Here is a 13,968-nt window from a genome sequence, read left to right on the forward strand (position 1 = left end):
TAAACTATAGTCTACAAGATGGATGTCGCCACTGTGACCGCACCCACTGGTTAGTGAAGCCTCGAGCTCTTGGACGTTGCCATTTTGGTGTTTTGAAACTGGATGTGACAGGCGAGGGATGGCTCTTCCCGTAAAAACCACACGCTTACTGGCATTTTTTCCCTACAGACTTTTACACAACCGGGAGTCTTTTTGTAACCAACAAAGCCGGTACGAAACATGGACGCAGCTTCCAGGTCTGAAAAGTGATAGCTGGAAGTCACTTTGGAAAGTGGCTGGCGAGCGTTTGTAGGCCATTTGGTGTCTTCTGTGCAGGTAAACAGAACAATCGCAATGTCGGGGAATATGCATTGGTCACCGCATGCTCATGAACCAATCTCTAGGCCTGTGCGGCCCTTATTCACCTGACCCTACAGTGCCACCATGATGACACCACATCCAAAATGGGGGATAAGACAAAAACACCCACGTGTCTGCGAAACCTCAGAAGTTTTAGGGGCTCAGTCACTCATTTCAGGTCATATTGGATAGAAGAAGTTATAAATCTTGGTAACACTGTATTCCAGAAGTGAGGATTAACTAGTGATTGCTCATTGGCTAATCACCTGGGATTGACATGTTGTTAGCCAATGGGTGTGCGGTCTCGTTCATCACATCCAAGTTCAAAACACCAAAGATGCTGAGGGTGAAAATGTTCACCTTGACGGATCAAAAAACAGTGGATGACATCACACTAGCTAGGTATATCTTTGATGGTGTCTACGGTAACCACGGAGGTCATTTTTAGCCACAAATGTAACACTGCTGGTTGCCGACTGCAGTTCAGTTAATGGTTAAATTATGCAGAGAAACAATAACACATGTTGTTTGTATGCTAACCAAAGAACCTTTAAATTTGAACCAAAGTAAATAAAGGCGCAGCTCACAGCAGAGGCTGACTGGGCTCATTTTAAAATGTCAACCAGAGAAAAAGGAAGAAATCAACGCCGCGAAGACGAAACGCCTCTCCTCTATAAATACCTCCTCTCTCTCGTCCTCACGCTGGGTCTAATGTTTCAGTGTTGTGCGACCTGTCGCTCTGTCTATTGTATCTACCTCCGTCATGTCGTGTCCTGTCACACAGACGCCGCGCTCGATCGGACATGGGAAACAATTATCATGTCACACACACGGCTAAATAAACAATACGCTCACAGACGTGCTCGCGCGCACACTCCTGGTGTCAGTCAGCCTTTCAGACCCGAGTCTCTGCCGGCTGAGATTTGGGCTAATCCACAACTGTTGGAATGAAAGATTAAGAATGAATCACCTGCTGCAGGAAAACCAAGTGTGTGTGTGAGTGTGTGCACCTGCATGTGGAAGGGTTTATAAGACAGGCCCTCTGGGGAAAGAAGCCTGCTGCAATCACCAAGCAATATTACACAACCTCTATCCTCCTCCACACACACACACACACACACACACACACAGCTCATTAGCTTCAGTGGCTCGCTCAAAATGCAAACGCCTTTGAAAGAGCCCTTTAAAGAACCAGGGTTCAAAGGTTTACTTCAGAAGGTCCACGCACACAAACAGAAACACTCTCACACACACACAGAGCACGTTTCAGTGTCCGTATTTAATTGGATCGATGTTCTTCCCTCATGGCCTGCTGATAATTGAGGCGACGCGAGTAACATGTGGGAAGCCTTTTGTTACTAACTTCCTGTTTATAAAGACAGGAAGAATAGACGAGGAGCTCTGCAGCGATGGAGGAGAAGGAGCAGGAAGGCTGGTGGGTGGAGGGTGTAAAGATGGATGGATAGAGAGAGGAAAAACGTTGCAGCAATGAGCTCCTGACCTCGTTCGCTCCTCTGTCGGGACGTTGGGCTAAATAATTCAAACACACACGCACAGAGTCACATGCCTTTGGCACACAGTATTTCTCGTCGGCATGAGCGGCCTCCCCGTGCTCCGTCATCGTCTCCTCTGCCTCCATATTCGCATGTAAACACATAAATGCATCACTCAGGAAGCTCGAAGAGCAGATCTATAAATGCTCTCTCACTGTAGCCGTGCTGCTATCCCAAGGCCACAAACACACTTACAGGTCGTGCATTTCCGTATCCAAACAGGCGGATCCTTGATGAATCACATAGTGCCAAAAAAGGGAAAAGAAATTGATATTTGTAGCTTAAAACTGATGAAATGTCTTTATTCTTAAAGGAAATGGAGAGTGAAAGAAAAAAGAAGAAAAAGAAGAGGAAAAATCTGCGGATGAGGCGTGTGAACGAACCCGCGTGTGTTTTCATGTACTTTTCTCATCCAAGTGCCGATCTGAGCCCGTTCTGACACCGCTTAAGACATGAAAGCCATTAAACAGGGAAAAAAGACTTCCACAAACTAGAATCCATTTAAACTTTCATGCATGTAAAATCCCCCGTGCTTCAATTCGATCTGACGTCGTTCCCGTTTTTCTTGATCTTTATCTCCTCCTGTGAAACCTTAAAGATGTTCCCCTGAGAACACACCCTCTCTGTTTTACTCCTACATCTCCATTTATGTGTGGTACTTCACCGCTATTCAGTACAAATAACCTTACACGGTTTTGACTGCCTATAGTGGCTATTTTGAAACAGAGGAAGAGGGGTAGTATTTCCAGTCAGGGCAAGTCAAACATCGGGCCTCTGCAAACAAGATGCAAACAAAGAAACTGGTTCTTTGCAACAGAGCATAGAGGGAAGAAGAGTTTGAGATTCAAAAGCTACAGCCTCCTTTGTTGTTTTAACTTTATTATAGTTTATTTTTACGGGCGAATCAATACATCTATCAAATGTCTGTGGAAGATAACATCTTCCCAGAATGCAAAGTGACTTTTTGTCTCACTAAACCCCCAAAGAAATTGCATTTGCACAGGTATGCACTCCCTGGGAACTTTATTAGCAACTAGTAATAAACTAGACCTCATTCTCCCTTCAGAGATGCATTAATTCTTCATTGCACTGATTCATCAAGGTGCTGGAAACATATTGATCATCAACATCACACAGTTGATGCAAATTGGTCAGTTGCACATCCATCACCACATGCCAAAGATGCTGATTGGATTGAGATCTGCTAACTGTGGAGGGTATTTGAATGCAGTTAACTCATTGTCGAGTTCAAGAAACAAGACTGAGGTGATTTAAGCTTTGTGGAGTGGTGCGTTATCCTATAGGAAGCAGACATCAGACGATGGATACACTGTGGCCATAAAGACTCGCCATCAATACTCAGGGAGGGTAAGAAAACTGTCAGGGCAAAATATACCAAGAAAATATCCCCCACACATTACACCACCAACAGCAGCGTGAACCATCGATACAAGGCCGGATGGATCCATGCTTTCTTGTGAAAAAAGTATTTTCACCCAGAGAACTGCCGCTCATTGGACACCAACACCATGCCACTTAAATCACCTTTCTTCCCCATTCTTATACTCAGTTTGCACTTGTCTACATGTCTCGATTGGCTGATTAGATACGTGCTCTAACAAGTAGTTGAACAGCTGTACCTGATAAAGTGGCTGCGAGTGTAACTCCAAAGAAAAATGTTAAAATGGTTGCGTTTAAGCTACTTCTAAGATACACCGTTATTTCATTTTTTTATGCATAAGGAGACAGCAGAGAGATGACAGGAAATAATGGACGACAGAAAAAAGGCTCCCAGTTGTGACTGCTGGTGGTAAATGTAAAAGTAAATGATAGCACTGCGGGTTATTATAGCCTCCGGCAGCAACTAATGGTTAACTTCATAATTAAGTCCTGGAGATGAGTTCTTCCTAACTAATGATATAGTCTATAAAACCGTAAAAAGCAAAACAAACAAACTATAATTTTTTTTTTTAAGTCCAGCAGTTAAATACTGAAATATATTGAATTCAGTTTAATTTCTAGAGTTTTAGAGTACCAAGGAACAGGTGATGTAAGATCCAAAGCACTGGAACACTTTACTGTGCCAACGAATCCACCTCCGCGACAGGTTAGCAACAAGCTAATGAAGGCCATGTGATCATGCTGAAGAAGATAATAATGGGAATACCATCAAACTACTATTTTGGGGGATGCAGTGAGCCAGCTTAAGTTTGGTGCCGGCTGTTTTAGTTCCACGATGGACCTCAAGGACCGCCATGATGCTCGAGGAGAGTGGGGAGTGTATACGTGTTCTACAATAAAGAAATATTTTATTCACGGCTTCTCCTCCAAGATTGCTTCTGCACAAGGGCAAACCTGACACACTCGTGATTTCCATAACGCTATCACCAAGATAAAGAGTGAACCTCCGGGATTTTTGCTTCTTATTTAAAGGTAGAAACTGCTCAGGCCGGCAGATGGAGAGGGGGGTGGAGGCCTCCAAGAGGCGATGCTTAGGGTCCTGTTGGGAGTGTAAAGTCGGGGCTTATCGTGGCTTCACCCCACTCTTATCAGCCGCATGCCAGGAAGTACACATTCCAGCATCTCCACTGGACAGCTCCGAGTGACCCCACCCATCCGGCCCTTTGTTAATGTAATTATTGTGTTGATACAGAAATGGGAGAGGGAAGAGAGTGGTACCGAAAAGACACACACACACACACACACGAGTGATAGTGAGTGAAAAATGATAGCATCATCTCAGCGTATAGTTAATATGCTGCTAGAAGGCATCTATGATTCTCACTCAGCCAAACACACACACACAGACACACAAGGGTTTGTTAGTGGGAAGGAGGCGCCCTGTTTCTGGGGGTTTTATTTATAGCGAAAGCTCTAACACACAGAGATCCCAGAATGCTTTGTGGGTTTGGGAGACGGTGCCGCGTTTATGCTCTCTAATTTTGAGTCCTGTAATAGCACACGCACACACACTCACACATGCACACACACACACACTGCTACTGTAAAGGTGAAAGACAACTGCCATCTTTTCATCTGGATGTTTTTTTCCCCCCACTCACTGTGCTTGAACAGGAGAAGGAGGAGGGAGAGGAGGAGGGAGAGGAGGCCGGGATGAGACGTGAATGAAGCAAGCAACGAGAGGGGAGAGAGGAAAACGAGACGGAGCGAAGGAGAGGGGGGGGAAGAGAGAGGGAACGAGGGACGGGAGGGGACGGAGAGGAGAGCGGGGTGATAAAGCTGTGACAGCGGCAGCCATGGTGGTTGTCATGGCGACGGCCGCGGAGAGCAGGTAGAGCACAGTCTCCTGGGAATGAGCAGTGCATGCCTCCCTCCCCCACCCTGACTCTCTCTCTCTCTCTCTCGAAATCCCTCCATCTCCATCGCTCTGGCCTCGCTCCATCCCTTTGCTGCCATCCCAATCATGCAGTCCTCATTTTGCCCAATATGGCCCATCTCCTTCCTTTCTCTTCCTCCATCACTCTCCCACGGTCCTTTTACTTCCCTCGCTCTGGTTTTGAGGTTCCTTTTTTTATCCCCTTTTAATCGCCCGCCATTCCTCCCCGTCTTTCCTCGCTGCCCCCGTCTTTTCCCTTGATCCCCGTCTTGCCATTAACTCTTTTTCTTTTTCTCCACGCTTTCTCCATTTCATGCCCTCCCCTCCATCCATCGCTTTCCCTCATTATCTTCTCTTTCCATTCCTCTCCCTCCCTTCCTCTTGTCTCTATATTCATCTAACCCCCCACTCCAGAGAATATGTATGTGAGTATGTCTGCGCAGTGCTGCCCAATTACTGCAAGGGAGTCTGTCTTTGTGTGTGTGTGTGTGTGTGTGTGTGTGTGTTTAATGTCTACACAAGCTGTGTTCCTAGCCTGTTTTGACCTACCTAAAACACCTCCAGCATTCTCCGTCTCCCTCTGACTCACTGAATCAACAAAACTGCTGCTGCACACCACAGCTATTCACAGGAGCTGCACGCATATGTGTGTGTGAGCACCCAGTTTGTGAGATTATTAGGGGCACAATGCTAAAGTGCGTCAGCGCACACATGTGAGCAGGCATGTCTGCACTTGCGTGTGGTGAACTGGTCATGGAGAGAGCAGGCAAAGTTTCCACGGCACACGGGGCCCCTTCCATAGGGACACGTTAGCGTGGCTCGGCGTGGGACTAAATGATAACTTTCTACCCTGTGAGTCTGGAGCGTAAGCAGAGATCAGATGACACATCTGTCAATTAAAGCAAATGACATTCCCATTTCAAGCAAAATATGTAAAGATTTAGTGATTTTGCACATTTATCGTTTAAAACATAACTGTGCACAGCCAATTCTTCTTCAGTAGCACTGTTTTTTCGTTAATTACAATTTAAAGTCAGAAATGCTGATATTTCTTAGCATGAGAGATTTTTTGTGCTTGCTTTTCATTTGTAATGACAGCCTGTGCATGACTGATGTTTATGTGGAAAGCTTAATGAAACTGTGGTGCTAAGTCACTTTAGTAAATCTTCCAGCCAAATCCCTGTTGAATGACTGTTGTCAGTTGTTGTCAGTGCCACACAAAAGCACCTGTAGGGTTGGGCAACATGTCTCCACCCGGATAACCGTCAGTCTAACATCGACCGACTGCTGATAAATTTCTGCAGAAACAGAACTTTTCTCCAAAAACAAACTAACTAACAGGAAAAGGATTTAGCCTATTGGCTGACCCTAATCACCAGCAGACGCCCTGGTACTAATCAATATGCTGTGTTTAGAAGGCACAGCTGACCGGTAGGGCATTGCATCATGCGTCGCTGCACTTCTACTTGCTTTTCTGGGAAGACTGATGTCAGGCTAAAAGCAACAGGCTATACTGTAGGATATACAGCTACTCTACAGATTTAGTGTAATACTGTGAATCAAGCCTAAAACTAACCAAGTGTAAACATTTCGGTGTTTATAGCTAACCAAACCGTGCGGAAAAGGAATGTAAACAGGAAGTAAAAACAAAAACAAAAGAAGTAAAGCACTTAAGTCCAAAAGTTGGGCCTCATAGGTTACAACTCTCCTAATGAAGAGCTGTGATTTAATCTGGAAACACGCCTTTGCTGCAGTTCTTCAAGGCAGACCTGCACCCTGTGAATCAGGTCTGCCTTAGATTTACGTCTACAGTGAGCTCCTCTTGCTTGTGTTGCTGCTGCTTCATCGTCCAGCAGAGGAGGGGAGCGAAATTACAAAACAAAAAGAGCAGAAGTGAGACTTCTAGTTAAAAACTAGAAGAAGAGTGAAGACTGTCCACTGCAGCTACCGTCTGTCCTGTTCTGGCCAAGCTCTCAACCAATCAGCATTTGACCAACTCCACTGCGAACCAGTGTTTTGGCCATGAACTGGTTGACCTGTCGATGCACATTACGCACAAGTATAAATGCTGGCAAAGGTGTCAGCTGCTCATGTAGGCTATGTGATAGAGCAGGTCATCTACTGATAACAAGGTTGGTGGTTCGATCCCAGTCTGCCTGCCAGAATATCCTCGGGAAAGATGCCAACCCCAAGTTGCTCTTTGATGCATCAACAGACTGTGAAAGTTAGATAGAAAAAGCAAGTAGATGAATGCACAGATTCCACCATGAATTCAGTTCATCAGGGCAGAACAACCCCCACTGAATCAGGTAGCCACAGGAGCCAACCTGCACACCAACAGCTTTTATTATCCATGGGTATAAATGGAGACGGGCAAAAAAACAACAGAATATGCCTTTCATAATAAGAGGTAAACTATTTCAGGTTATCAGGCTAAAGCTCTGTCCTTCTTCATGTTAATCTGAGCTCTGAGAACAAGTCTTCACAACCACAGGGGCTTTATTTAGTCTTTGCTAAAGATGAGCTGCAGCATTTTGAAGCATCTGCAGGCTGAGTAAAGAGTATAATAATTACAATGATATGGCCATGAGGACAAAAAAAGGAGGCTGGTTCTTTTGCATCGACTTCCTTTCTTTAAAAAAAATGGTGTTAAAAGCGAATGAACTTTGCTCCGCTCTGACAGAAAAACTCCCTCAAAATGCACGCATATAATCGCTAGATAAAACAAACTCTATATCTTTTTTTTCCTCGTGGTTGCAGACACCCACTATCTTTGTGTTCTGGCTAAACAGTCACATGCTCTTCACTGGAAGAAGAATATTCACAAACAAGGGTCACATGAGATGAGACGTCTAAATTATTAGTATGCAGTTTGACATCAGCGTAAAGGTCCCGCAGATTGCTGCGATCTTTCTGAGCTTACTCGGGGCCAATAATGACGGCCTCTGATTTATTGTCAGCTTTTTGCACACGGCTTTTATTTTGGAGGTCAAACTCCACGCACAGCTGCAGATTCTCAGCACCCATTGTTCTCTCAGATCAGACGAGGCCATATCGGCATAACCGGCACCGTGCAGGCAGGTCTCCTCGTCCCTGCCGCCGCCGTTATCGCCTTCATGGTAAATGTGAAATTTCGATTCTCATTTGGCTGAATGGAGCACTAAAAATCCCTCCACGAGAAAGAAAAACTAATTTCACTGAAATGCAGCACATATGCTGTCCCATGTGATAAGAAATTGCTTTCAGATATGAACAGACACACACAGACACACAAACAGCCGGGCCAGTGTTAGGGAGGCTGAAGCCTATCTTTATTCTCTCACTGTCTCCATGAATGCAGCTCCGGATATGAACCATGATCCTTTTCATTTCCTCTCTCCAGCGAAAGGTGGATACCATGCCCTCAACCATCCCTTAATACACACACACCTGAAATACTTCCTCCACCCTGGCTGTGTTTTCTACCTGCCACCTTGTGTGTGTGTTTGTGTGAGGGGGACTTTGTCCTCCAGGAGAGCGAGAAGGACCCACTTCCTGTGTCAGATTGCCTCTCACATTCCACACTCTCCCTCAATCCGCCCGGCTCGGGCTATTTTTTCCCCTCCTCCTTGATCCTTCTCTCTTTCTTCCTCTCTATGGGGGGCTTTGTCTGCTATCGGAGGCACAAAACACTGATTCATTCCACGAGTTGAACATGATCCTCAAGAACACGACGCCTTTCCGCCAAACACACACACACACAAACACACTCGCACCATAAAACGCACTTGTTCAAGGAGAGAGAGGGCTGGCGAGAACAAGTTGTTGGCAGTGGAGATTCACTATTTTTGAGCCCACACACAGACAGATGGACAGTCAGGGCTCTCATGAAGGCAAACGGATGCACGCACACGCACACACACACACACACACAGGCTATCCGTGGGACACAACAGATGTCTGTGGGAAAATCAGTCTCCCATGTAAAATAAAGACGGCCGGATGTGATGTCACAGCTTTGACAACAGGAAATACCCACAGAGACAAAACACTGAGGAATCACTCAGAACACACACACACACACACACACACACACACACACACACAGTCTCCTGGCTTCAAGCCAAGAAGCATCTGAGAAAAGAGCTCATCAGCGGACGCACGCAACCACGGGTCATGTGTGCGTGCATTCAAAGCCCGGGGTTGCTTGAGGTTGAGTCTGTAATTATGACCCTCGACGGCAGCTGATCTATCAGTGCGCTCCTCACCACGGCGTATATTTACGTGTATGTGTGTCACACACCTGTCTCCATCTGCACACTTAAAGACAGATTAGGTCAGCTGGAGGCCAAGGATCTTTGGCAAGGACCGCAACCGACTGACCTACTAATCAGTGTTTATATCTGTGAGTGTGTGGTGTTGAAAACAGCTGCCAGAACTGGTGCAGCTTCACAGCAGAAACAGCAAAAGATGGTCCAAGCAAAGCAAGGGTGAATTAGGCAAGAAAGGGCATTAAGCAGCAACATTTGGGCCTTTTGTACAACAATATGGAAATAAAAACTGTGACTATGTATAAAAGTGGCTTAAAGCTGATTGATGTAGCCTGCTGAATTGTGTCAAATTGTTATTACTATTTTATTAGAAAATGTATTAAATATATGTTTTGTTATGCTAACTAATTATCATGGAAATTAAAACTTTGTGATTTAGTGATCATTAAAATGTCTTCCTATATAATTTTCTAAGTTTAAAGTGTCAATATCGGCATCGGTATCGGAAATACTGGCCCTGCATTTACTTGGTATCAGATCGATATCAGCATTTGCAGTATGGCACTAGTGAGAACAGCTCGGGACCTTTAACAGGAAGCAGCCATGAATGAAGGTATAAAACTAAAAATGCAGATGAGCTAAAAATAAAACATCAGGGGAGAAACGTTGAAGACCTCCAGCTTCTGAGTCTTGAAACTCAAAAGTAGATCTGCGTCTTGATTTGTGTTTTTGGCGCTATCCTCGTTTTCTCTCAATGATTCAGCGAGCTTCCTCCCTCTTCCTCCACCCCCTCCTGCTGCTTATAGGATAAATCTGGATTAATCGGTAACGGAAAGTGTAGGCGTGTTACGGGGGGCGCGTGAAGCTCGGCGTGGATAGTTCCGGAGAGGAGATAGGTAGGTGTGTGTGTGTGTGTGTGTGTGTGTGTGTGTGTGCAGAGGAGGAGGGGGGAGGCTCGCGCATTCCCTAAACAGCTTGCCTCCTCGCGATTCCCGATGACATCATTCCATCCGAGCACTCGTTCGCGGACCGCATCGCCGTTAACTTTCCCGTTACCCCACCCACTTTGTGCCACAACCACATACCGCCGCGGGCTGTCTCTGTCACACACACACACACACACACACACACACACACACACACACACTTCTGCTTATAACCGGAGGATGCCCCCCAGTTGGATTCTGGCATCCACAATGAGGGCGCTGATATCTGGGAAGTAATGGAGCACCCCTGGACATCCAGTCACACACACACCTTCTCTCTCGCTCTCTCTCCTTCTACCTCCACACACACACACACACACACACACACCGTCCTGCAGCGCGAGTACCCGGTAATAAAGTCGTTAAAGCCGCAGTATGACTGGAGCCCCCAAATTAAGGGCAGGATGTTGAGCTGGTGACACAGACACCACAGAACGAGGCACCGCACGAACACCCGTAATCAAGCCCAATTAGAGATAACCCGCTAATTAACCCCCCTCCCGCCCTCTTCTCCACACATGCACGCACACGCACCTCCTGACTCCAGGGGACACACAGGCCACAATAAATCCCGACATTGAGACACAAAGGCTGGTGTGTGTGTGTGTGTGTGTGTGTGTGAGCGTAAAGCAAAAGGGAAGGTGGGGAGGGGGTGTGCAAGGGGGTAGCCGCCCCCCCTCCTTAACAGGAGTCTGGGACGGCCAATACGGATCCTGGGTCGAGTGCAGGATTTCCTACCGATCACCGACGCGCCGCCACTGTCTCATTAACGATAGCGCACTCACTCACACACACATACACGTGTGCGCGCACCCCCCCGCCCCGACTCCCGTGTGCGCAACGAGAGCTCCCCGGTTAACAAAGGATGTGAGGCTCGTGCTTACCGTGGTGGCGTGAGCAAGCAGCGCCGTGAGCGCCAGCAGCCAAGGCAGCTCCATGGTCGGGGTGCGCGGGCACAGCCTCCCGATGCCGCCGCCGATGCTGCTGCCTTTACCGGTGTGGGAGGGGTGGGGGGGTTCTGGGAGGTGGAGGGACCCCCAAAAAAAGAAAAAAAAAGCTGCTGCTGGCTGTGCTGTCGCCGGCTCCTCGCTCTCGGTGCCTCGGTAGTCTGTCCAACTTCAGAGCGCGCCGCCCGTCTGCGCGACCATCCGTCCTTGTAGTCGGGCTTTTTAATCCAAGGCTTCACGCGCTCCTGCTGCTGGTTCCGGTCACCGCTGAAGCAGATTTCCACGAGGCCTCCCGATCTGTCTGTTTCTGCGAGTTTTTGCGCTCGAAATCTGATAATTTACTACCAGAAGAAGCCAGACCTCGTCTCTCTCGCTCTCTTAATACACGCACGAGCTCTCTCTACCTCTCTCTCTCTCCCTCTCTCTGAACACACACACACTCTCAGGCTCTCTCTCTCTCTCCTCCCCCTCTCCGTTGGGGCAGTATGTTCCGTATGGCGACGCTGGCCTGGGAGTTTGGCAGGAGGAGGGGTGTGTATATGTGTGTTAAAAGGAAGTGTAGGGGTTGGGGGGTGGATCTCCGCGTGCAAGGATGCCCCCTGCAGCTCGGTTAGGCACCCGCAGCCCCCCCTCCTCTAAAATAAAACAATAAGCTGCCTGTAAACTCACAAGCAGCGGACCGCGGTGTTGGTTTGGTTAACCGCTCACACACCTTTAACGGTCAACCGCGCTCCTGCGCCGTGATTGGCTCAGTCACACCTGCGCCTGTACGTAAGAGGGGTTGATATCGCGCGATACTCCCCCCCCCCCTTCCCTCTCGGCTCTTGCAGTATGGTTAGCTGTTATTGCACCGCAGCAGCCGGAGTGGAAACATTTAATGACCTGTCATGCTCAAAGTTGTGTTTGCCACTTTTACAACCACCAGCGACGTCTGAAGGTGAACTTGAGCGTGCATCCGTTTGGTTTCTTAGCTCCACCTGCCGCTGCAGACCACGTGTTTCCTCCTTATCCCGAAATTAGCCTTGGCACAATGTTGAATTGTATCTGATTGATTGGGAAAGACTATTAAGTAGGTTTTACCTACCTGTGATTAGTGGGGTCAGAATGCTTTGTTAGGCGTATAAAATGACTTTTTTAAAGAAAGCACTGCCAAATAAAGCCCATCAGGTGTGTCTTTAAATAAAACGGTATGATGTAGATTCTGGTAGTCTTGGGTGTGTTCCCCCACCATGTTCACAGTGAATAAATGTACAACATATTGTTAAAAGTATTCACTCATCTGCCTTAACGCAGGGTAGGGTTTAATATGACATCAGCGCACCTTTTCCAGCTATAACAGGTTCTGTTCTGGGAAGATTTTCCACAGGTTTTAGGAGTGTGTTAATGGGAATGTTGACCGTTCTTCTATATGTGTATTTGTGAGGTCAGACACTGGTGTTGGATGAGAAGGCCTGGCTCATAGACTCCGCTCTAATTGGTGTTTCATCAGGTTGAGGCGAGGACTCGGTGCAGGCCAGTCAAGTTTTTCCACACTAAACTTGCTTTGTGCACTGGTCATGTTGGAACAGGAAAGGCCATCCCCAAACTGTTCCTACAAAGTTGGGAGAATTAAATATCCTGGTATGCTGAAGCATTAAGAGTTCCTTTCACTGGAACTAAGGGGCCAAGCCCAACTCCTGAAAAACAACCCTACACCTAGAAACTTTACACTTGGCAACCGCCAAACCCAGATTCATCCGTCAGATTGCAAGACGGAGAAGGGTGATTCACAGAGAACACATCTCCACTCTACAGTCCAATCGTGGCGTGCTTTACACCACTGTATCTGGCCTTTTGATTGTGCTTGGTGATGTAGCTGCTCAATCATGGAAACCCATTCTGTGAAGCTCTCTAAGCACCGTTTGGAGGTCTATACTGGAGTCCACTGAGCTCCTGAGGGCGACCCATTCTTTTACCAATGTGAACACCTGAATCCGATGATTTGAATGGGTGACTGGATACTCTTGGGAATATATTGCAGTCTGTTTGAATGACAGCACTGGAGGACCACAAAATGGATGATGTGTTCTGACTGAGGCCTGTTCAACACTGCAGTGCAGGCTGATAGCATCACGGGCTCATTATCAGTAAATTAGGACTTCTTCTCTGCTTCTGTCTCCACTGACCGTAGGAGGGTTTTCACTCATGCTCTTCCCATCGCGATCACATAATTATGAGCATAAACAGGGCAGGGAGTCAAAAATAATAGAGGCGGTTTTTGGTACACATTACTTAAATTGTTCCCGACTTCTTCCTGTTCAGCACCGCTGGTTTGTCAGTCCTTGCGATGCCCTATTAAGGTGCCAACCTCATTAATCAGCCACATTTATGGGAGAAAGTGGAGCATCAGGACCAAGCTCCCTGCTCCCCTCTCTTGACTCTTGCTGTGTAATTGCAGCCGTATCCATTCGGAAGACATCGAACGCACACAAACACACAGTACGGCACAGAGGATCCTGTTTCTCTATTCAACATAACGAGAGTACCAGACACACAATGAAGCACAGCGGAGGCGGG

The 13,968-nt window shown here is 47.0% G+C and overlaps 1 protein-coding gene across 1 annotated transcript in view; it reads right to left on the bottom strand.

The window, feature by feature from the left end:
• sdc3 (syndecan 3) overlaps positions 1 to 11,925 on the bottom strand; it is a 41,616-nt gene extending 29,691 nt beyond the window's left edge. Inside the window, exon 1 of the mRNA XM_039605642.1 lies at positions 11,350 to 11,925. Coding sequence (XP_039461576.1) covers positions 11,350 to 11,403 — 54 coding nt within the window. The 5' untranslated portion in view covers positions 11,404 to 11,925. The remainder of the gene's footprint in view (positions 1 to 11,349) is intronic.
• Between the last annotated feature and the right edge of the window lie 2,043 nt (positions 11,926 to 13,968).

The sequence above is a fragment of the Oreochromis aureus genome, linkage group 22 (assembly GCF_013358895.1).
Source record: "Oreochromis aureus strain Israel breed Guangdong linkage group 22, ZZ_aureus, whole genome shotgun sequence".
NCBI lineage: Eukaryota > Metazoa > Chordata > Actinopteri > Cichliformes > Cichlidae > Oreochromis > Oreochromis aureus.